The sequence below is a fragment of the Lepus europaeus genome, chromosome 14 (assembly GCF_033115175.1).
Source record: "Lepus europaeus isolate LE1 chromosome 14, mLepTim1.pri, whole genome shotgun sequence".
Taxonomy (NCBI): Eukaryota; Metazoa; Chordata; class Mammalia; order Lagomorpha; family Leporidae; genus Lepus; species Lepus europaeus.
Window position 1 is genome coordinate 17313908 of NC_084840.1, and position 20898 is coordinate 17334805.

Consider the following 20898-nt stretch of genomic DNA (forward strand, 5'->3'; position numbering starts at 1 on the left):
GTCCCCAGATCTCTGCGGCTGCACCTGCGAGTTCTTCCCCTCCTGTTTCTTCCCAGTGCAGGAGAAGAGTTGGACACCATTGGACCCAAAGGACCCTGTGTTCTGATCATCCTTTGACTATGAAATCAGCGGCCTTAGGCCACAGGGTCAGGCCTTCTGAGCCCCCATGTGAGCTGCCATAGGTGGGAGAGGCTTGCATGGAGCCAAGCTAGAAGCCCACTGCCTCTCCAGCTCCTTCTCACCCTCTCTCTGGCTTCCCCTGGGCATACTCGCCTCCACTCCCAGCCGCCCCCACCCTGGCCAGCCGGATTCAGGCCACGCAGCACTGGTGGCAGCCGTCCTCTGTTGGTGCCTGTTGGCATTATTGGAAAAGTTGGCTTCAAAGCCACAGAGGGATTTCGAGCACCGGGGGCGGGTGAGAGCTGGGGGAGCGGTGTAGACATCGAGACAGCTGTACTCAGCCGTGTCTGTGTGAGTCGCTGCTCGCCTGCCTGCCGCCCCAGTCCCGGCATGAACCGGGAAGCTGGTGACACAGTTACCTGCTCAGTGCCTCCCAGAAGGACTGGACTGGAAAACAGCAGCAGGAAGGGTGTGGGCCGGACATCAAAAGCAGCCCGCGGAACCTGACGGGCCCTGAAAGAGAAGTTGGTTTCCTGGGAAGCATCCGCCAGCCGCCCTGGGAAACTGGGTCAGTCCCACCCCCTTGAAGATCTCTCCTGTGACCTGGTGACTCCTGATTCGGGAGCAGACCTCGCAGAGCCCCAGCATGGAACTGCTGCCTACCTGTGAAACATGCAGAAGGGCTCGTCCCCCCCTCCCTCCATATCTGCGGTCAGGCCACGCCCCTCCGCCTCTGTGCTTCGATGTCATTGTCTGTGACTCGAGTCATTGCTGCGGTGAAGTTAATTCACTGGGAAGACAGCCTGGAGGGTGTGTCTTTGCTTTGTCTTCCCTATGCCTGCACCCTTTCACCGGCTTCTCCAGGGTCACGTATGTGAGTGCCTAGGAGGACACCCAGGAGTCACGGAGCCCTTCCTGGAGGGCTCCAGCCCAGACCTACACAGGTCTCCTCTCCAAAGGGTGGGCCAGGCAGGCAGTTAGGAGGGGAGCACCTGCTAGGTGCTAGGTTCTTTATCCACCTACTTGAGTAAGAGTCTCCTGGAAGCTAGCAGGGAGTGGTTATTGGTCCTCATTTATGGAGTCATTGCTCGTTATCCCCATATTACGGATGAGCGGCTGAGACCGAGGTTAACAGTTTGCCCTAATCTTGCAGACCTAAGTTCACTGGTCTGGATGGAGGCCCTGGGTCCCTGGGATCTTTCCACTCTGCCACACAGCCTTTCAGTTCTGGCCCTAGTGATGGGGCTTCAGGCAAGGCCAGGGCCACGGGCCACTACCTGAACGCCACTCTGTCCCAGATTGGCACTTTGTCACATCGGTTCTTTCAGCCACCTTGCGAGATACATGCCGCTATTCCCATTCTACAGGTGAGAACACTGAGGCTCCAGGAGGTGGTGCCACTCGACTGGGCCACACATCAAGGAAGGGCCGGATGGAGTCCCTGCCATCTCTACCGTACCATGGTGTCTGCTGGCACCACTCGGCTTGTTTTTTGTCTAGGTCTCTGTTCACCCCCTGCAGTGTACACACAGCTATGAAAACAGATCCATGTGTGTTTGTTTTGCTTTGTTGTCTTTGCGGAGGGCAGCCTACACATCCACAAACGGCCACCGGCCCTGGGGAGGTGCGCCTTCTTCTGGCCTCTGTTTTTCTGTCTTTGCTCTGGGGCTGTCTCCTGCTTCTCTCGCCAGTGCCTTTGGCGCCCCCAGGGTGTTTCTCTACTTTCCCACCTTCCTCACCATCCTTTCCACTCCTTTAGTCCTTGGCAGCCAATCCTGTACTGCCAGCATCTTGTTGCCAAGCAACCGGCTCCTACCTGTCCCATTGTGTTAGAATCTCCATGACAACAAGTATTGCCAAAAGAGAGAGAGAAAGAAAGAAAAAAAAGTTAGGTGGTGGCAGGAGGAGCCTGAGACCCTGTATCTCTGTGCACTTTGGCTGGCAATGACTTGCTCACTCTTGGGGTCCCCAGAGGGGCCACAGATGGTCCCAGCCCAAACCTTGCGGGCCTGAAGTCGCTGTGCAGAGACAAAGCTTCATGTGAGTGGCCAGGTTGACAGCCAGGGGCGTTTTCTGTTTAGACACATGGGGCTGGGCCACGTGGCCACCTTTCTGTGGGTCAGCTCTGGAGGGCAGCCTGGAGGAGGGACGATTTCCCATGAGCAGGGCAATGCAGTGTTTTGGGTGGGACACAGGTTGGGGGGGGTGGGGAGTGTCTGAACAGGGCCAGCTGCCGTTGGAGAAGGGCTAGGGAGAGAGATGGAAGGCAGGGGTGGTGTTGAGATTTGGGGCCACATGGGCTCCTGCCTGAGTTTGTGAGAGCCGTGTAAAGGTTCCGGCTGTGCTGTTGCAGGTGGGCTTTGTCTCTGTAGTCGCTGCCTGTCCCCTTTGCCTTCCTGTTCCAAAGGCCCAGAAGAACCTGCAGGGAAGCAGAGGGAAGGAGGGAGAGGGGAGGAAGGGGAGAGCAGCACTGGGTTTCCAGGTGCTGATGTGTACAGAGGGGGCCCTGGCTGGCGCAGCCCAGGCTCCGAGGCCCTGGCACCTGCTTGCCAGGGAGCTGTGGGGTGGAAACATTGAGTAATGTCTTAGGAAGGGGAATGAGGAAAAGAAAGGTGAGGAAGTTCAGGCCAATCATTGCGCCTAAGCTCTACCTATCTGGCCATGTGGTCACGAGAAGACAGGGCTCTTGTCGCAAAACCTCTGCTGCAGGCAGAGGCAGGCTGCTTGCGCTGTGTGTACTGTTCACGTCAGCAGTGCATGGAAGACCGCACCCCCCAACCCAGAACCTGTCACTCAGGGACTCAGCAAACCCACCCAACCCAGAACCTGTCACTCACAGGGACTCAGCCAACCCACCCAACCTAGTACCTGTCACTCACAGGGACTCAGCAAACCCCACACCCCAACCCAGAACCTGTCACTCACAGGGACTGTGAAGCCCCACCCCGTTTTGCTGGCACTTCCCTAGGTGGCTCTCCTTATCCAGCGGTCTTAGGTCCACGTACCTGGCCCCAGGCGTTCTGGGCAGAGGGCCATCTCCGCCCCTCCACACTCTGAGCAGACGGGCCAGAAAGCCCCCAGGCTCCAGGCTCAGTGTTCGGTGCCTTCTTCCCACTGCAGTCCGCGAAGGCGAGCAGTTCTCGTTCCTGTCTGTGCTGTGTGTGGGGGGAGGTGAGCACAGAACAGAGTCTGCTGGGTGCGGGGCTGCCTCACGCGTCTCCTCCCCTGGCTCTCAGGTGTGGCCTGGCCGCGCCAGGGTGGTGTTCATGCTCTGGAGGGCCAGGCCCCCAGCACAGGCCACAGCCCTGCTGCTGCACAGGCAGCTGGGATGGTGATGCTGCGGCACAGTGGGTGTCCCAGTGTGGGGCCTGGGATTGGGAAACCGGAAATGAGCGAAGTGGCCTGTGAGGCTGCAGTGACCCAGCGAGACCTTGGTGTGACGCATTTGTGGAACATCTTAGTATCTGTTAACAAGTGTGCTTTTGGGCCGGCACCACGGCTCATTAGACTAATCCTCCGCCTGCGGTGCCGGCACCCCGGGTTCTAGTCCTGGTTGGGGCGCCGGATTCTGTCCCGGTTGCTCCTCTTCCAGTCCAGCTCTCTGCTGTGGCCCGGGAAGGCAGTAGAGGATGGCCCAAGTGCTTGGGCCCTGCACCCGCATGGGAGACCAGGAGGAAGCACCTGGCTCCTGGCTTCGGATCAGTGCAGTGCGCCGGCGGTAGCAGCCATTTGGGGGGTGAACCAACAGAAGGAAGACCTTTCTCTCTGTCTCTGTCTCTCTCACTGTCTAACTCTGCCTGTCCAAAAAACCAAAACAAACAAAAAGTGTTCTTTTGAATAGTTCCTAAAGGTTTCAAAATGAGAGGCAAAAATGCCCAATAAGTGGTAAATGAAAAGATATAAAATGTATGTAGAGTCACAGTTCCATAGCATGCATGAATGGCCACAAGCATGGAAGAAACCAGAACACTTTAACTGCTCACGGAGGCATTGGTGGGGACACCCGCTTGCCTTGTTAGAGCACCTGGGTTAGAGCACCTGGGTTCAGGTGCCCCTGATTCTAGCTTCTTGCTAACGCACACCCTGGAAGACAGCGGGCGATGGCGCAAGTCCCTGGGTCCCTGCTGCCCACCTGGGAGAGCTGGGTGGAGTCGCCTGCTCCTGGGCATTCGAGGAGTGAACCTGCAGAGGAGAGCTTTCTGTGTGTTTCTCTCTCTACCTTTTTAAAAAGAAAAAAGCCTCATAGCATTAAAATGTGCTAAGGGTCAGCTTCGTTGGGTTGCAGACTTTTCTTTATCCTTTTAAGACTTTTCCAAGTGTGCGTGCTGCAATTTTTGTGAGTAACGACTGCCCTTGATACCCCCCCCGCCCCCCCCCCCCCCGCCCCATCCTGCGCGTGGAGCGGTTCCCACGCCCCGTCTCATCCGTTTGGAGCCTCTGCCGGGTAGGCGTGGTCCTTGTTCAGATGGAGCCGCAGAGTTTGACGAGCTGCAGCTCTCCCAGGGCCGCACAGCTCCTGAACAGAGCCAGACTCTGAACATCACCCCGACGAGTTATGCACGGCTCATTCTGCCATTCAGTAAGTGGCGCTGGTCCCTGGTCTGAGTGTACATTTGCCGTCGGTGCCTCCTGGTAGGCCTCCTGCCTCGGCTCTGATTGTTGGGCTGCCCTGGCCAAACCTGATCACCCTTCTGGGCAGAGGGATGCCCAGGGCAGTGAGGTCCTGGCTCTGCCCAGTGGGACGGGGGTGCAGTGGAGGGGCTTCCTCAGTGTGGGCCCTGCCTAGGCAGGTCCCCCACTGGCTCTGTCATGATACAAGGCCCTGGGGCCCCTCTGGGAACCTCCCAGCTTGGGGCTCCTTTCCTGGGGTTGGGGTCAGCTTCTTCCCCGCAGCATGGGCACCAGCCAGGCCCGGCCCCCTCCTTCTCTGTGCGTGACACCCCACACGTGTGCTGCTGCCGAGAGCAGGGAGTATTCCCAGCCTGGCAGGGGTGGGCTGGCAGGGATGGGGGCCCAAGGGCGCTTTGACTTGGCTCTGAGGGAGGCTGGTGCAGCCAGCTGGACCAGGAGCTGAGTTTTGCTCGAGACAGGCAACGGACACACTCTCCACTGTTCTGGAGCCAGAGGCAATGGGACCTGGATTCTCGTCAGTGCCCGGATTGTAAAGCCGAGGCTCGTGGAGACCGAGTAACTCAGAGACGCTTAGCGGAGGAATCCGATCCTCTGTTCCAGCTCCCAGGCTTCCTACCCCCGACCCGCACCCGTGACACGTCTGAGCCACCCAGGGCCGCAGGGGAGAGCTGATGGCTGGTGGAACTTCGCTTGCAGACCCACCGGCAGCTCTGCAGTCAGACATGGAGGCCGGGCATCTCCAGATGTCAGCGGGTGGCACTGCAGGCAGGACAGTGGCTCGGGCCCCTGGGCTGGAGGACTTCGAGAACAGCCTAGGATCCCCCAGACCTCTCCCTTCCCCGGTGCAGGGGCCCTGCAGATTGGTGGGTGTGTCGAGCAATGCCACCTCCCATCTGCCTGGCTGGAAAAGCCATCCACAGAGGAACACTGGAAGCTTTAAGCTGGGGGAGAAAACATAATAAAGTGAGCGTGAGAAAGAAGGAGCTGACAGGTCTGGTGGGAGACACGGTCATCTGGCCGGCTGCCTGGGGGGCTGTGGAGAGAGCTCCAGTTTCAGCTGTGCTGCCCTCCCCCACCCCAAGGCTGCACTTCCCTCTGCTCCCCCTCCACCGAGCTGCTCCGATCCATCTGGAATCGAAGCGTTTGGTAACTGCTTGGGAGGAAGAAAGTGAAATATTTACTCGTATATGTGTCAGCGTGAGAGAGGTGTCTTCGGGCACCTGCGGGGACCTGGGCAATGCACGCTCGTGACTTGGAACTCCAAGCCCAGATTGCACAGCTGGGGTGTGTGGAGCTGGGGCTGTTTGGAGCAGAGGAAGGGGCCTGGGCGTGGGGAGGGGGAGGCGCTTTCTCTGCTGAGCTGGGGTGGAGGGAGCCATGTGTGTCTGCACGTGTATCCCTCGCAGCTCTGCTTCCTGGGAGGTATTTATAACCAAGGCCTGCAGCCTCCTGTGATTTGTGGGACAGTTTTAAACCATCGATTTTCATTAGCACTAAATCATTTCTCTTGGCTAATTGAAAAGGAACCAAGGAGACTGAGCGTGGAGCTGTTTGGATCAAATCGGAGCAACACGCGGCGTGCTGACACAAGCACGGCAGCCTTCAGCTGCGTGGCTCCAAACTCCGCTTCTCCCTCGGAGGTCGGAGGCTGTGAGAAACAGGCCCCCAGGACGGAGGACTTGCAGCAGGAGAGGCAGCGGTCAGACGCTTGGAAGAACTTCCAGCCTAGGAAGATGGAGTCTCAGAGAGCTGCTGGGGCATGCAGTGAGCAGCTCTTCTCTGTAGATGTGTCTGGGGTCTCCATACCTCCTGCCTCAGGCAGACAGATTCAGGGGCCGGAGCCCTGTTCGGGGCAGCAGGTGGAGGAAGTACCACGGGAGCGCCAAGCCTGGGCAGTAGAGGAATCAGAGGCCTCTTCTGGGCTCAGGACTGGGCTCGGCTGCCCCAGGAGTGCAAGGCAGGGTTCTCGGCGCCGAGAGGCTGAGTGCGCCGGCGTCACCTGACGTGAGCACGGCCAGCCGCATCTTTCCTGTGCGGCACATGGTGCCATCTGCCGAGAAGGGAGGCCTGGCCACAGTCCTGTGAAGAAGGGAATTCCTGGGGGTGTTGGCAGAGCCCGGACTCCGGGGCTGGAGCTGCAGAGTCCCAGTGTTTGTGAACAATCCTAATCCCCATTTGGAGCCGGGAGCCAGCCAGGCGGGCGCTGGGGGTACTGAGTCCCCCTCCCCTGCCAAATGCTAGCCAGCCGACCGCGGCTTCCTGGCAGCGCCCTGCCCACTCTGAAGGGACAGCACCATGCTTAATACCCATCCTTGTCCTTTTCTTGACCCTGACTTGGAGGGTGCCCTCTTCGGCCCAGGCCCAGCTGAATAGCCTTAGCCGATTTGCTGGAGCCCAAAGCCAGGGCCTGGCGGCCGAGAGCTCGGGCACAATGGCCTCCCCGCCATCCCGTCACAGACCCTCCTTCTTCTCTGTGCTGAGAGGCCAGACAGGAAGGATAAACGGTCAGGGAATGACCACTGCAGTCCTGTCGCCAGCCCTGGGGACCTGCGCACGGTGCCCAGGCTGAGAACACTGGGGTCTTGTGCGGAGAGCAGACTGTGGGGGAAGAGCCCTGAACTTGGAGTCAGCCAGGCTGCGGTGCGGGCGCCTGGACAGGCCCCTTCCTCTGGACATGGGGGCCGCTCTCCCTGCCGTGGCTGCCCTCCCTGCCTTGGCCGCCTTACCCTGGCGCCGTGAGTGAGCCGGTGTGGTCTTGATCCACACTCAGCTGAGCACTGTGTACAAAGGGGTGGTGGGCGCCATGTCTCCGGAGATGGACATGGACGGGCAGGCTGAGCACTGCCCCTCCCCCGCCCCCAGGCGGCTGGGAAATGGGCCACACGGAAGCTCCACGAGGGCTGGGAGAGCAGGGAAAGAAAAGACCATGCTCAGGTGTGTACGAGTGAGTGATGTGCGTGTGCCCACGTGTGTCAGTGTATGTGTGCGGCAGTGTGTATACGTCCTGGAATGCGCGTGTGTGTGCGCCCTAGTCCCTTCAGCCGTGGAAACAACATACCTGACACTTGGAGACTGTAGACAGCAAAGCAGATCACAGCCCCGGAGGCTGGCAAGTGCAAGGTCGAGGCCCAGGCAGACCCCGTGTCCCCTGTGGAGTCTTCCTCATGGGTGGAACCCTCACTGCCGCCGAAGGAGCAGGAGGTTTTGGTCCTGGGATCATCAGGGTCTCCAGGGAGCCAGCCATGTGGGGGGTGGAGGACCAATGCAGAGACCCGGTGTGGTCCGGCAGTGCTGTCGGGGGCTCTGGGCCGCGGAGGGCCACCCTGTCCCCTTCCTGTCTCTGCATATTGAACCTGCTCCATGTATCCGAGTGCCTCAGAACGGGGTCCTGGAGATGACACCTCCGCATGTCTCCTGCCAACCCCTGCTGGGGTCTTGGGTGAGCGTACCGTGCAAACCTGGTCTGCTGGCCACAGCTATTGACCGGCCTCACCCCTGTCCCGCATAGATCGGCCGTGGCATTCACACTCCAGTGAGAAGACAGAAACCTAGGCGGAAGAAGCATTCTGGTGACAGTCTCTGTGCTACTCTGACCTGAACGATTGACAGGAGGTGCTAACCGGAAATTCAGAAATGGGGCATGAGATGGGGGCTCCAGTAACGGGAGCCTATGGTTGTCATTATTTCGTGTTGATAGTGGGTGCCACTGTTGGGGCCAGGAAGCAGCAGCGCGCAGGTCTGCGGGCAGAGGGTCCTGGGGGAGGGAGCGAGGGCGGCTCAGGCTCCAAGGCTGCTCCGTTCTGCCGCTGCCCGGCCCGGGTGCCGCCAGTGCGCGCGCCAGTGCCTTCTCCTCCCGCCTGCCCCGCTCGCTCGCTTTGCTTCTTTCTTTCGTCATCTCCAGCTCTCGGTGCTGTGGTGGGGGACGTTCTGGACTTTTCCACGCGGGCATCCTGACTGCACGCCCCGACCGCACCGCGGCCCCTTTAACGGCGCGCTGCGGGCGGAGCTGTCCAATCAGCACCACGGCCGCGCCCCGCGCCCCGCCCGCCGGGCCGCAGCCGCAGCCGCAAGGGCAGAGCGGGCGGTGGGGAGCCGCAGCCCGGGGGTCTTCCTGCCCCGCGGATGGGAGGCGGCCGGCCTCGGGCTCTTACCGTCTTCCGAGCCAGGAGAGGACGCCCCCTGGCTCTGGGCGTTTCCAATGAGTTGAGAGGAATGAGCGGGGGCGAGGCCTTGACCCGCGCTGCGTTGTGGGCTTCTAGACGCTCAGCTGTGTGACCACGGGCGCTGTCCCCGGCCTCTCTGTGCCCCAGGGCCTTTGCACTGGAAGAGGGGCTGAAGGCGGCAGCACCACCTCGCGGAACAGCTGCAAGGCGGTGTAGGTGAAGCTCTTTAGCGCAGTGCCTGGCACGCCGTTTGCAACTGCAAACGAGTGTTCGATTTACAAATAAGGCACCAGGACAGGAGCTGGGTCCGGTGTGCGGCTGGGCCGCCTCTCCCTGGCCATGGGAGCTACCATCTGCCATCCTCCAGCGTGGCCCAGCGCCTGAATTTGGCTCCTCTTCCGGGAAGAGGGGCAGCCTTTCTCCTTTGTGGAATTTCTGCATTTCTTGAGCACCCACGGTGTGCCAGTCACCACGCTGAGTGCGCACGTTCAGTCTCTCTAGTCTTTGTGAAACGTGGGACTGCTCATTGCCGATGAGGACCCTGGGGACAGGAAACAGAAATGACTTGTCTACAGCCACATAGCGAGAAGTGGCAGAGTTAGGATTTTTGAACTGGAAAGCCTTTATTCTTCCCATACCCACTTTCCAAACCTTCCGTTGGTGGGCAGTTGGGTGTTATTACCGGCACGGATGGTGTCTTTCCTGTTTGAGGATACAGGTTTCTGAGGCAGGCCAGCAGGTGCTGTGACCCCCGCCCCTGTGGAGTCTCCGGGAAAACCAGGCAGCCTAGCTGCCTTCCCTGGGTGGAGGAACACTTGACAAAGAAGGTTCTTCTGTCCTTGGGACCTTGGTAACAAAGCCCTTGCTGGGCCCTTAGGCGTGCCCGGCGCTGTTCTAAGCATGTTACAGGTATCAGCCCTACAAAGCAGGTTCCTGTCTGTCTCATTTTACAGAGAGAACTTGGAGATCCTGGATTTGCCTGGGGTCCCACCGTCAGCAAATGACAGAGCCAAGCTTTGGGCCCAGTGCTCTGCCCCCAGAGTTGCTTCTCTAACCACTGTACCACACGGCACCTCTTGGGAGAGCAGAGTCTGTGCTGAGGCACGGATACATAGATAGCTCCTTGGGCATGAAGAGCCCAGACCTGAAACCACCAGGCTGGCTGCCACCTCTTTTTTAAAGCCTCCGGTTCTGCCTCGTTGGTGGACCGTGACACATTCCTCCCCATGTTGCTTTGTTTTGCCTCTCAGTGCACACCGCACACGCTGCTTGGAGAATAGCGTGCCTGTGGTTCTTCCTCACCACACTGCCCACTCCCTGAGAGCAGAACCTGGCTCTCAGACCCTATCACGGCTGCCACTGCACCTGCCAAAGCTCCTGGCACACAGACAGTGCACAACCAAAATGTGTGGTCGTGGAGCAGAGGGAGCCTGTCCTGAACCTTTCCGTGAATGCCTTGCTGTCTTGGAAGGGGGAGCACTAACTCCCCCAGTCCGTTGTCAGGGACAGGGGTCCCTGGAAAGGGAACTAGAGAATGCTTGAGGCTTTCCTGTGGTCCACTGAGAGTCAGTGGAGTTTTGGAAGGAGGAAGAGCAAAGAGAGCATGTTTGGAGGTAGCAGGTCTGCAGGATTGTGCATGTGCACACACACAAGTGCACATGTATACTCACAGGCATACATAAGAAAGAAATGGGCCCCTGTCTCCGCCTAAGCACCACCCGAACCTTCTACACGTGAGAATCCCAGACCCACGGTGAGGGTGTCACAAAAAGATGATCAGTCCTGATCGCCCAAGCATTGATCATCTTTTGTGACATCTTCGCAAACAGAGCCCTGTCCTTGTTTCTCTGGGGCGTTTTCAACGGACCCTGAGGTCCAGGGGATGGGGGACCATTACAGCGACCCCTGGGCGTGTTGGGAGGCCACACTCTCTGTCGACATCATTCTGTCTGCTCAGGGCACGAGGAGGTAGGGAACAGGGTGGGCAGAAAAGATTCCCCACGTTTCACAAGGAGATAAACTGAGTCCAAGAAGAAACACGGAGTCCCTTACACCATTTGGTCCATGAAGAGTGCACGCAGGAATCTGGGGCCGTGAGAGAGCACCTGGGCAGAGGTTTCTACCCCTGAGCCTAGGAGACTTCATTGTCCGTGGGTCTCAGCTTACATCCCAGCCGGGATATTCATGCTCTCCTCTCCATCCTCAGCCACCCACCCCTACTGCCTGCTGCCAGACACCCATAACCCCAGCGTCTTCCTCAGTCTCCACTCCAGCCTGGGTCTGCTACTGCTGCCACCTGGGCATATCAGACCCCTGACTCCATGCTGCCTACACACGGGCCACCTGCCTCCCAGCACCACCCAAGGCAAACAGGACTGGGGGTGGAAAACTGCTACCTCTGAGAGTGTGCGGGGGAGGAAGAGAAGAAAAGGGCCTCCCCTATCCAGAGCTGCCTGCGTCTGATTTCTCTTCCCTTCTGGTTTCCACCCTGTAAGCTGGATGCAGCCTCCCACCCTGACCACGGGCCCAGAGCTGCCCATCAGCAAGCAGAGGCTGGGGCTGTGCTGGCTAAGGTTGGGCAGGTCCTGGGTGGGTGTGGCCCATGTGTTTGAATTGCACAGGTCTGCCTCCTTCTTGCTGGGTGACATCACCTTCTAACGCCATTGTTCCTACCTGTGAAATAGGGATGATCAAACCTACCTTGTAAGGTTACTGTCAGGATTCGAAACAATGTCTCAATAAAAGGGGAGGAGGCGAATGCTGTGGGTTCCCTTGAAGATGCTGAGTCCCTGTGGCTTGTCATTCGGGAGGCAAACCAGGAAGGCTCCTTTGTGGCCCCTTTCCTGTCGGGCCGAAGTAGCCCTGTGGGGAGCCCTCCTGCAGCACCCAAGCATGGTCTGATGCTCCAAGGCTCCTAGCAGGGACAGTGGTTGTCACACCCTGAGCACATACTGCCCCCAGGCCAGGCGAGGGCTGGCATCTGAGGATGGAGGGCAGGGCCCCAACTGCAGTGGAGAGGGAGGGGTGGGGCTCCCGTGACCTACCACGGGGATGTTTTAAAACCCTCTTGCCATCAAGCTTTTGAAAAAATGATGATCCAGTGAAAGCATCCATTGCCTCTGCTCCATTAGCAAGTGAGGTAGAGCAGCCTGGTTGGCCTTAGGGCTCTCATAGCTGGAAGTCGGACCAGCCCTAGCCAGAGGGACTGGGGAGGTCTGAGCTGTTGGGGTCAGAGCTGAGAGCTGGGGATGCTTGCAGGACAAGGTCGGTGAGTTGGGCTCCTGGGGCGGGGAGAGGGGGTATCCTGGGCAGCATAACCCGGGTGGGAGAGCAACTCTCAGGAGAGCCGTAGGCAAAGCTGAGAAGCAGTTCTGATTTTCTCACCCGTGCAGTCCCCAAAGGGGTGGTCTGGGGTCCTAATTGGCTTTGGCTCCTACACCGGGATTTGGTGAGGATTGGGGCTGGGGGTGGAAGCAAAGTGGGCCATTGGCACCTTACCTGTGCAAGGAATTGAACCTGGAATGCTGATGTTCCAGGGGCAGGGCTGTGACGGATCAGTTGGTCCAAGAGCCCAGTTCAAGTGGTCCGTGCTCAGCCCAGCGCTGTGCTAGAAGTCAAGGTCAGCAGCTTGGGGCCCATGTGAGCCTTTGGGCAGGTCTGCCCTTGAACCTCTGGTCCTGCTCGGGTTGTCACAGATGCACATTGCTGACCCCTGGAGGGGTGGCTGGGTGGGCGGGGGAGACAAAGTGAAAGGACTCTCACTGGCACTGGGGAAGAATGCTGGTTCCAGGGCCGCCGTGTTCTCGTAGCTGAAAGACCCCCCATTTCTCTCCCTGACTGCTGTTTCTGGGTTTTTATCCTACCCACGTTTTGCAGGCCGGGATGGCACGGGTTAAATAATTCACCCAGATCGTCACAGATGCGTGAAGTACCTGCCTGACACCTTTGGAGGCTCCTTTATGAAAGGGCCTCTCAGTCCCTCCTGTGGGGGCTGTCCCTGCGTGCTGGGGCTGGGGACAGGGCAGGGGGCCCTGCGTGGGAGACGTGGGAGACGGTGGCCTGGCTGTTGAGCCATCTGGGCAGTGAACCAGCGGATGGACTCTCGCCCTCTTTCTGTCCCTCTGCCTTCCAATTAAATAAATAAATATGATTTTAAAAAGCATGCACGTTAGAGGAAAGGGGGATGGGCTCATCATACTTCTCTTTCTTGTGGAAATTATTTTATCAGTCAGGAGAGCAAGCCGGACTCATTTTGAGTGGTAGTTCTCTAAATCCACCATTGCCCCAGCTCCAGCCTGACTGCTCACGGTTTATCCTACATATGGGCCCAGAGCTCAGAGTCCAAGGTCAGGGAAGGGCCAGTCGGCTGCTGCTGCTTCCTCCTCCGTGCCTTGAGCCGAGGGTGGCACACTCAGTGTCTGAGGCTACTGGTGTGTGTTGGGGGGTGGGGGGCTGCAGGTGGCAGGGATTGGTTTTGCTAAGGCAGGAGGTAGATGGGGAATGGGCAAGAAAGGACGACTGAGCTGGGTTGGGTGATGGTTGGGTGGCGGTGGCAAGGGGGGAAAGGGGCATACGTGAGGACCAGTGATTGGCAGAGGCTCAAGGGGGAGGCTTATCCGTTCACAGATTTGCTCTCTGGGGTGGGACCCAGTGGGACATGGAAGAAGCTTGCAGAGGCATGTGCTGGGTGAGGGCCGGGTCGGCGGGGCAGTGAGTGGAAGGAACGTTTGAGAAAAGGCTGGGGTGCGAGGCAGTGAGGGGACCAAGAGGGAGGGGCTGTGAGAAGGGGAGCTGTGCATCAGCAGACAGGGCGGGGTCCCGTAGAGGTCAGTGAAGACCATCTGCAGTGCCCATCGGTGCTGCCCAGGAGCCTCCCGTCAGCCTTACCCTGCAGAGAGAAGGAATTACACAGAGTCCTGGTGGACGATGGGAACCCAGGAGTCCTGTGCCTCCCCAGGGGCTCCAGCACCATCTTACACGCTCAGGGACCAAAGCTTGGGGCTGCACCTAACCATCCTCTTTCCTCACCTCTCTCTGCAGGGCAGTAGCCGGCATCGCCGCCCTGCTGACCATGAATGGGATGGCCAATGTGAATTCTGCCAGCCGCCCCCACTATGCCTCCTCCATCCCTGTGCCTCGTGCTTCTTCCCAGACCCGGATTCGGACACCTGCTGCTTCCCCCCAGCTGCGGCCGCGCCAGGCTGGCCTGGCCCTCAGTCCCCAGCGCGCAGCCTCCCCAAGACTGGGCAGGGCTGCAGGCCCTGCCAGAAACTTATCTCCGAAGGCCTCCGTGGGGAGGGGCTCGCCCAAGGCTGCCAGGGCAGGGAAGGAGCCGGCTGAGGGTGCTGAAGGTCTCTCTGGCTCCCCATGGAGCAGCCCCCGGGTGACCCCGAGAGCGGCCCCCTCCAGCAGCCGGGCTGGGTCCAGAAGAGTTGGGGAGACACCGAGCACCCATGCAAAGAGGCAAAAGGCCCAGGAAGGGACCCCAGTGCGCCAGACCCGCGGCAGGAGCCCATCCCGGACCAGTTCTCATGGAGAGGCCCAACTACCGGGGGCTCCCGAAGACCAGAAACCTCCCGGCTGGCCAGGAAGAGACCACAGGGACATTGACTACATGGCTGCTGGGGCGCCCAGGTCCCTGGAGCCTGAGGAAGACGCAGCTTCAGTGGCTTCCTCTCCCGCTTGCAGCCCAGCACGGAGCACACGCCCCTCCCCCACCCCAGGGGCCATTAGCTTCTCCTCCGTCCATCAGCAGAGCCAGCCGGTCACTGCCACGGTGGCGCCCTTCCAGTACAGGTGAGCTGGGGGCAGGGGCAGGCAGGGAGGGAAGGGGGAACAATGGTGCTGGGGCCACGCTTGGGGAGCAGAGGGGGTCCTGATCCAAGCTCTGGGCTGTCTGAGCTCGGGACTCCACACCAAGCAGACACGTAAGGGAGATGTCCCCCCGCCACACACACTAATGTCCATTCCTGGTGCGGTCTGGGAAGGGATGAGCAGTCAGGGTGTCATGGATGCTTCAGAGCTGGATGCCTGGGCGGGGAGGTCTGTACAGACGTTAGTCTTGCCCCTCACGTGGGAACTGGACTGCCCGCGTGGGCGTGGGCACGGTGCCTTCCTTGGGCTCTCGCGATACCTTATGTCTGTCTCACTCGCTTCCCCACTCCACTTGCTGTAGCGCTGGGTGATTGTGATGCTTCTTCAGTGGACCCCTAGGGGTCGCCAGCCCTGGTGGCGGCAGTGGCGGCCGGACCCGTATTCACAGCACCATGGTCCACAAGCTGGGCTGGCCGGCTTCTTTCAGACCTGGAAGGCTAAGTGCATAGGATAACGAGCACTTACTGAGCTACGCTTTCCAAGCGACAAGTTGACATTCCTTACTGACATGGCCACACCAAGTCCACTAGAATGTAATGACTATGAGAGCTCAAATGCACCCCGGGTGCCTTCCTGACAGAACCAACTTCCTGTGTTTAGCTTTGTTTCCCCCCTTTTGCTAAGGCAAAGAGAGACTCTCCCATTTTGGGTGCAGAAAAGCTTGTATGTCATTTCCCAGACACTGGGCCCTGGGAGGCGTCAGAGAAGCCGGACCTGTAACTTCCACTGGGATCCAACGTGTGCGTGTCTTGAGCTCTGAAAACCATAGTGGAATCTTCCATGATGGTCCTAGGTCCTTGGGGGTCCCACTGTGTTCTGTGCGTGTTCAGGCCTCGTGTAGAGTGTCGCATTCGGCTATGGACACCACCTTTACAGGGACAGCGTTGCCCAGACACAGATTCAGAGAGACTCACAGGTTGGTGAGGGATCCAGAAAAGATGCTAGAAGAATGATGAGAGGAACTGAGAAGTTTGCTGTGGGAAGGGAAGGCTTAGTGGAAGTCCGAGAAAGGTTCTCCACTGTTTGAAGGGCTGGCGTGTCGGAAGGTGAGTTAGATTTTCTTGGTGCAGCTCCAGGAGCTGATTCGGCATCACGGAAGTTAGTTTGAGACAGATTTGAGGTCAATAAGAAGAGCTGTCCAACAACGAGAGAGGGTTACAAATGGGCCGTAAGGCAGCAAACCGTGCTATTGCATAATCCCGGCTGACTTCTTCCCCGAGTGCTGCCCGGCTGTGCTGCCCGCGGAGGGTTCCCACTGTGCAAGGGCAACCCACTTCTGTCACCCAGGATCTGCCGCGCTTCGATTCCAAAGCTGTTGTGAGAACCCAAGCGGCAGAAATACAGGGTGGACCTTTTGGATGCCTTTTCCAACTAGTGCAGTTTTGCACGCCGACTTTCTTCTACCTGATTCCTTCATTCTGAATTCATTCTTTGGGGGGAAAGTATTAAATTGTTTGAGATTTTACATTGTTCAGCCTACAAGGCCCCTGGTTGTATTTTGAACCTGACATTTTCTGAAGAGGTCAGAACTTTTTCATCCGAACATGTCGGCACCACTTAACCAAATGCGTGTCTCCCTCATCCAGCAAACACCCATCGCCTGTCTACATTTTAAACAGGCATGTGCCCACGTCTGTTTCTTCCCCAGCCCACCTTTCAGGCCCTGGATCAGGGCTGGAGGGAGGCTCCCGGCTCGGCAAGGGTGAGATTAGCACCATGGAAACCCCGAGATGCTACAGGCAGATGGGCAGGAGCCAGCATACCCTGCAGCGCCCAGGGCTGCTGCCACGGCCGGCTCTGCCAAGGGCCAGGCTGGGCCACCCTTGCAAGCTTCCCAGCCAAGGAGCTGCCATCTGTTCCCTGGAAGACACAGACATCCTGTTTTCGTGGAAATCTCTGCTGTGCTCTCCTCCATGTCTCCAGCCAGTTGTCCCTGACCTGCTTCTCCAGGGAACGAGCCTGCCTGCCATCTTCACCTGCCCCTTCCTGCACAGCCAAGGGTCCGGGCGTGCTCTTCCCGTGGAGGCTTTGCTCCATCTGGATACCCTGCTCGCTGGACAGGAGAAGATGTGCGCCCTCGGGGCACCGTCCTGGTCGTCCTGTCTCACGCATCTGAGACAGCCTCCACCTCACTCACCCCAGAACCGCCTGGTCACCTCCTTCCAGCTGCCACCTGTGCCTCTGCCCAACAGTTGTCTTCTTCCCCTGTTGGACAAACCTCTGGCCAGGCTTGGTTAAGGGGCCAGGAGAGCAGGTGATGGGGTTGCCACTATGGTTCTCTTCTCTCTGGCTGAACCAGTGTCCGACTTCCGGCGTAGATGGTGCTGTCCACTCAGGCTGAGAAGTCAGGCATGGAGGCCGTGCCTGGGGAGGAGGAGGCAGGTGTAGATGCCAGTGCAAGACCCACTGACGGTAGACGGATGAAGGATGCCTTCCTTGGTGTTCCTGGGACTGGAGTTCCTGGCCCGTTTGGCCCATGCACCCTCACCTGCTGTTGTACCATACTATGGCAGTAATGGTCACAACAGCAAAACTCTAGATCTTTACTTTTTTAAAAAAAGATTCATTTATTTAAAAAGGGGAGAGAGAGAGAGAGAGATAGAGATTGAGATTCCTGCATTTGGGTTCACTCCCCAAATGGCTGCAACAGCCAAAGCCAGGAGCCTGGAACGCCATCCAGGTCTTGCCCATGGGCACCAGGGGCCCAAACATTCAGACCGTCTTTTGCTGCTTTCCCAGGCGCCTTAGCAGGGAGCTGGACTGGGAGTGGAGCAGCCGGACTTGAACCAGAGCTCATATGGGATGCTGCTGTGACAGGCGGCAGCTCAGCCCCCTGCTCCACAATGCCAACTCCCATTTTGATTTTTATACTGGATACTGTCTGTCTGCCCTGGGTCGGAGAGCAGCTCTGTGGCTAGCTCTTTACATAGATGATATTTTTCAATGAAACATTTGCTGCTTTGTGTAGAAGTTGCTCTCCCTGTAGAATGATCCATTACCTTCTTCCCCATATGTTGCATCAGAAACCTAGATCTGTGCTACTTTATTCCAAGAAATAGCCAATTCCAGTGTTTCTTTGTCCCCTTGGTGCTCCTGTGCCTGGGCAGACAGCAGTACATGGTGACTGTTCCCGGTACCAAGCCCTGTCTGGGGCCAACCTCAGGCCTCTGCTTCCCCGGAGTACCCCGGCCCTGCCTGTGCCCAGCGCCCACTCGAGGGGCCTATGCGAGCTCAGCATGGCCTGTGTGGCTTAGAAGGAGCCCAGCAGTGGCAGCAAACACCCAGCACAGCCAGGGACTGTCAGATCGGCCTGGGCCTTCCTGTGCCCCCTTTTTGGAAGTCAGATGCAGGGAGCAGAAGAGATTTGGTCCCACTTACACCCCAAGAGCTGGGCCCAGAGCCTGAGCCATCTAGGTGGTGGCAAAAGTGAAAACTGGAGAGAGAAAGACAAACCTCAGTAGCACTGGAGAGTCCCAGGATCCCTGGGCCCAGCCTGCCAATCTCTGCTGCCTGCACCGCCCTCCCCTCCCCCGCCTGCCCAGCTGCCAAAGGGTCCATTTAGCTGGAGACAGTGGGCGGCGGGTGGGCGGGCCGGCTCTGAGAGCCCAGGGTGATTGCTATAATGAAAGCTCCCCCAGCCTTTGTTCCTGGGAGCGATTGTAGGTTTGGGGTTGTGTGCACTTGGGAGCTGGTACCCAGAGACCTCATGCTTCCTTCCTGCTACAGCAGGCCCAACATGGGCTGTGCTTCCCGCCGAGCCCGCCCCTCCTCCTTTCCTGACCTAACTGCCTGGGCTGTGAGCAAGCCCCAGGAGGCTGGTGCACCCCCTGAGCTCCCAGGAGCCAGTGCCAGCAGCTTCCCCGGGAGCTCTTCCCTGTGTGTGTGCACACCCTGAGGGTAGAGATCATGGCAGGATGGAGGACCTCAGGCCTGGAGGTGCTGGGGGCTCCCTGTGCCCTGGGGGGTGTGCGTGTTCCCAGGAATGGGTGAAACGCTGCAGGGTGACTGGCTTCAGGCATGGCAGCACCCTCGGGGCTCCCTGCCTGGCCCAGCTTTGCACGGAGGCCTGTACGTGCACACGCCTAGCAGGCAGGGCCTGCCCGGGGCGGTGCAGGGCACAGGCGAGGGCGCAGAACCAAGCTCAAAGACAGTTTTCTTAGCTCCATGGAGGGGCTTTGAGGCCAAGATAACCTCTATCATTTGAGTGACCTCCCCTCTCCTTCCCACAGGCTGCAGAAAGACCAGGAACCGGGCCCCACACCCCAGGGCAGCTGGGCCCTTGATGGCTACTCTGCACCCTCCGGGAGGGCTGAGGAGAGCGTCTCCTGCATGGGTAAGTGCTCTGGGGGCCGGACTTCCTCCTGGGCTGGGGGCACCAGGCTGCAGCTCTCTTTGCTGTCCACATGGAGGAAGTCACCCAAGCTAAGCAGGGTGACAGGGATACGTCACCTCGAGTTTCTGCCACGCTCGATTCACCCCAGGGGTTGTCCGTCACATCTGGGAGCACTTCGGGGTGAGGACAAGCACAGTGGCAAGTGGCCGCCGAGTTGTGTAGATGCTCATGTTGTAGGAGGTGTCGCGAGTGTGTCGTGTGCGAGGTCGTGACAATGGTAATGAGCCTCGAGAGGGAGAGCCAGGTTCTGAGCGAGGGCCATGTTGAAGGTGAAGGTGCTGGGGGCCAGGGAGGCAGGCCACTCCCACACATGGCCCCGCCCCTGCAACATCTGTTAACTGAGCCTTGGGAGCGGCAGAGTCAGCAAGAACACCTGCAGTTAGATGCCTATGGCCAGAGCCACCGCCTGTTGCAGGTACATCCCTAGGTGCTTCGAGTCTGTGCATGAGTGACCGATCTGGGTGTGTATCCTAGGGCGGTCCTGAGTGGTCAAACTCTAAACCCGGCGGCATCTCGGGATGCAAGTTGATTTTCTTGCAGCATTGCGAGCAGGCCAATGGATGGCTGTGATGCACACCAGAGGCACAGGAGACTGTGCACTGTGGACCCCAGCACTGTCCTTTATTCTCCCAGAGGGAAACTTGCCCCCAAGGAAGCAATGAACTTGCTTTTGAATGTCCAGAGGGTCTGTCTTACACCTTCATCCAGTGCCCTGCTCTAGTGGGCAGAGCTGGAGCCTAGGACACAGCCTGACTCGGAGACCTTTGGGCACTGCGGCTGTGCCACGCTCTCTTCTCTGTGCCCCACCGAGCAGGTGGCTGGGGGTCCCGTTGGCCTGTCAGCTGGGGGTCCCACAGCCCTGGTCTGTGGCAGTGCTCATGGAACAAACTGAGTGGCAAGCCTCGCTCTTCCATGGTGCGCCTTGGGGAGGCGGGAGAGGGTTGTGGGCAGGGACCCGGCATTTAGAAAGCAAGCTCTCCACCCACAATAAGTATACACACAGAGGAACCAGGGCATGGCAGGGGACAAAAGCAAACTCAATTTTGCTGGCACTGAAAAACCATCAGAATTAGAGTGTGGTAACCAGGAAACTATGTGGAGCTCTATTTTTACATTTACAGTTTTGTTAAGTGTAATGGCTTCCTTATGTGGCCGCCACAGTGTCGGAGCCTAATTGTTATCCGATGAGTTGCTGAGAGGACTTGGACTTTTCACATTTTCGGCAGCCTGGCGTGAGGACCGCCCCGGGCTTGCCAGCTGGGAGACCACCTCGCCTTGCGAGAGCCGAGAGTGTCCGGCAGAGTCCGGGGAGGGTGCCGGGCCCCTGCCCGCCCGTGGCCCCTGGGAGGTGGCTATCACCCAGAGCAGTGGAGACACTGCCTCCTCCAAGGCTCTTTGGGAAAGGGAGCAAGGCTCCCCGTGCTGCCCGCACTCTGGCACTCACCAGATGTCGTGGTGAGCCATCTGTGCCAAGGACACACCGAGCTCTCTGGTGGGTTGGATGGGCAGAGAGATTTGGGACTGGCCTGCTGTGCACGGGAGCCCCCACTCCTCTGTGCCTGAAAACAGAGAAGAGAGGAGCCAGCCCAGAGTTCCATTTGACACCTCGCTCTTCCACCGCTGAGCCACTCAGGGCCTGCCAGGGCAGGTTCATCCAACCAGCAAACCCTCGGCGAATGTCCACCTGGAGCCAGACGCTGCTGGTAACCGGGGTAC

General features: G+C 58.8%; 1 protein-coding gene across 3 annotated transcripts in view; it reads left to right on the forward strand.

Moving 5' to 3' along the window:
- NAV1 (neuron navigator 1) overlaps positions 1–20898 on the forward strand; it is a 228814-nt gene that overhangs the window by 47865 nt on the left and 160051 nt on the right. For all 3 annotated transcript variants that reach the window (XM_062211580.1, XM_062211581.1, XM_062211582.1), the window contains exons 2-3: positions 13956–14711; positions 19019–19122. In XM_062211580.1, the coding sequence (XP_062067564.1) occupies positions 13987–14711; positions 19019–19122 (829 nt within the window). In that variant the 5' untranslated portion in view covers positions 13956–13986. The remainder of the gene's footprint in view (positions 1–13955; positions 14712–19018; positions 19123–20898) is intronic.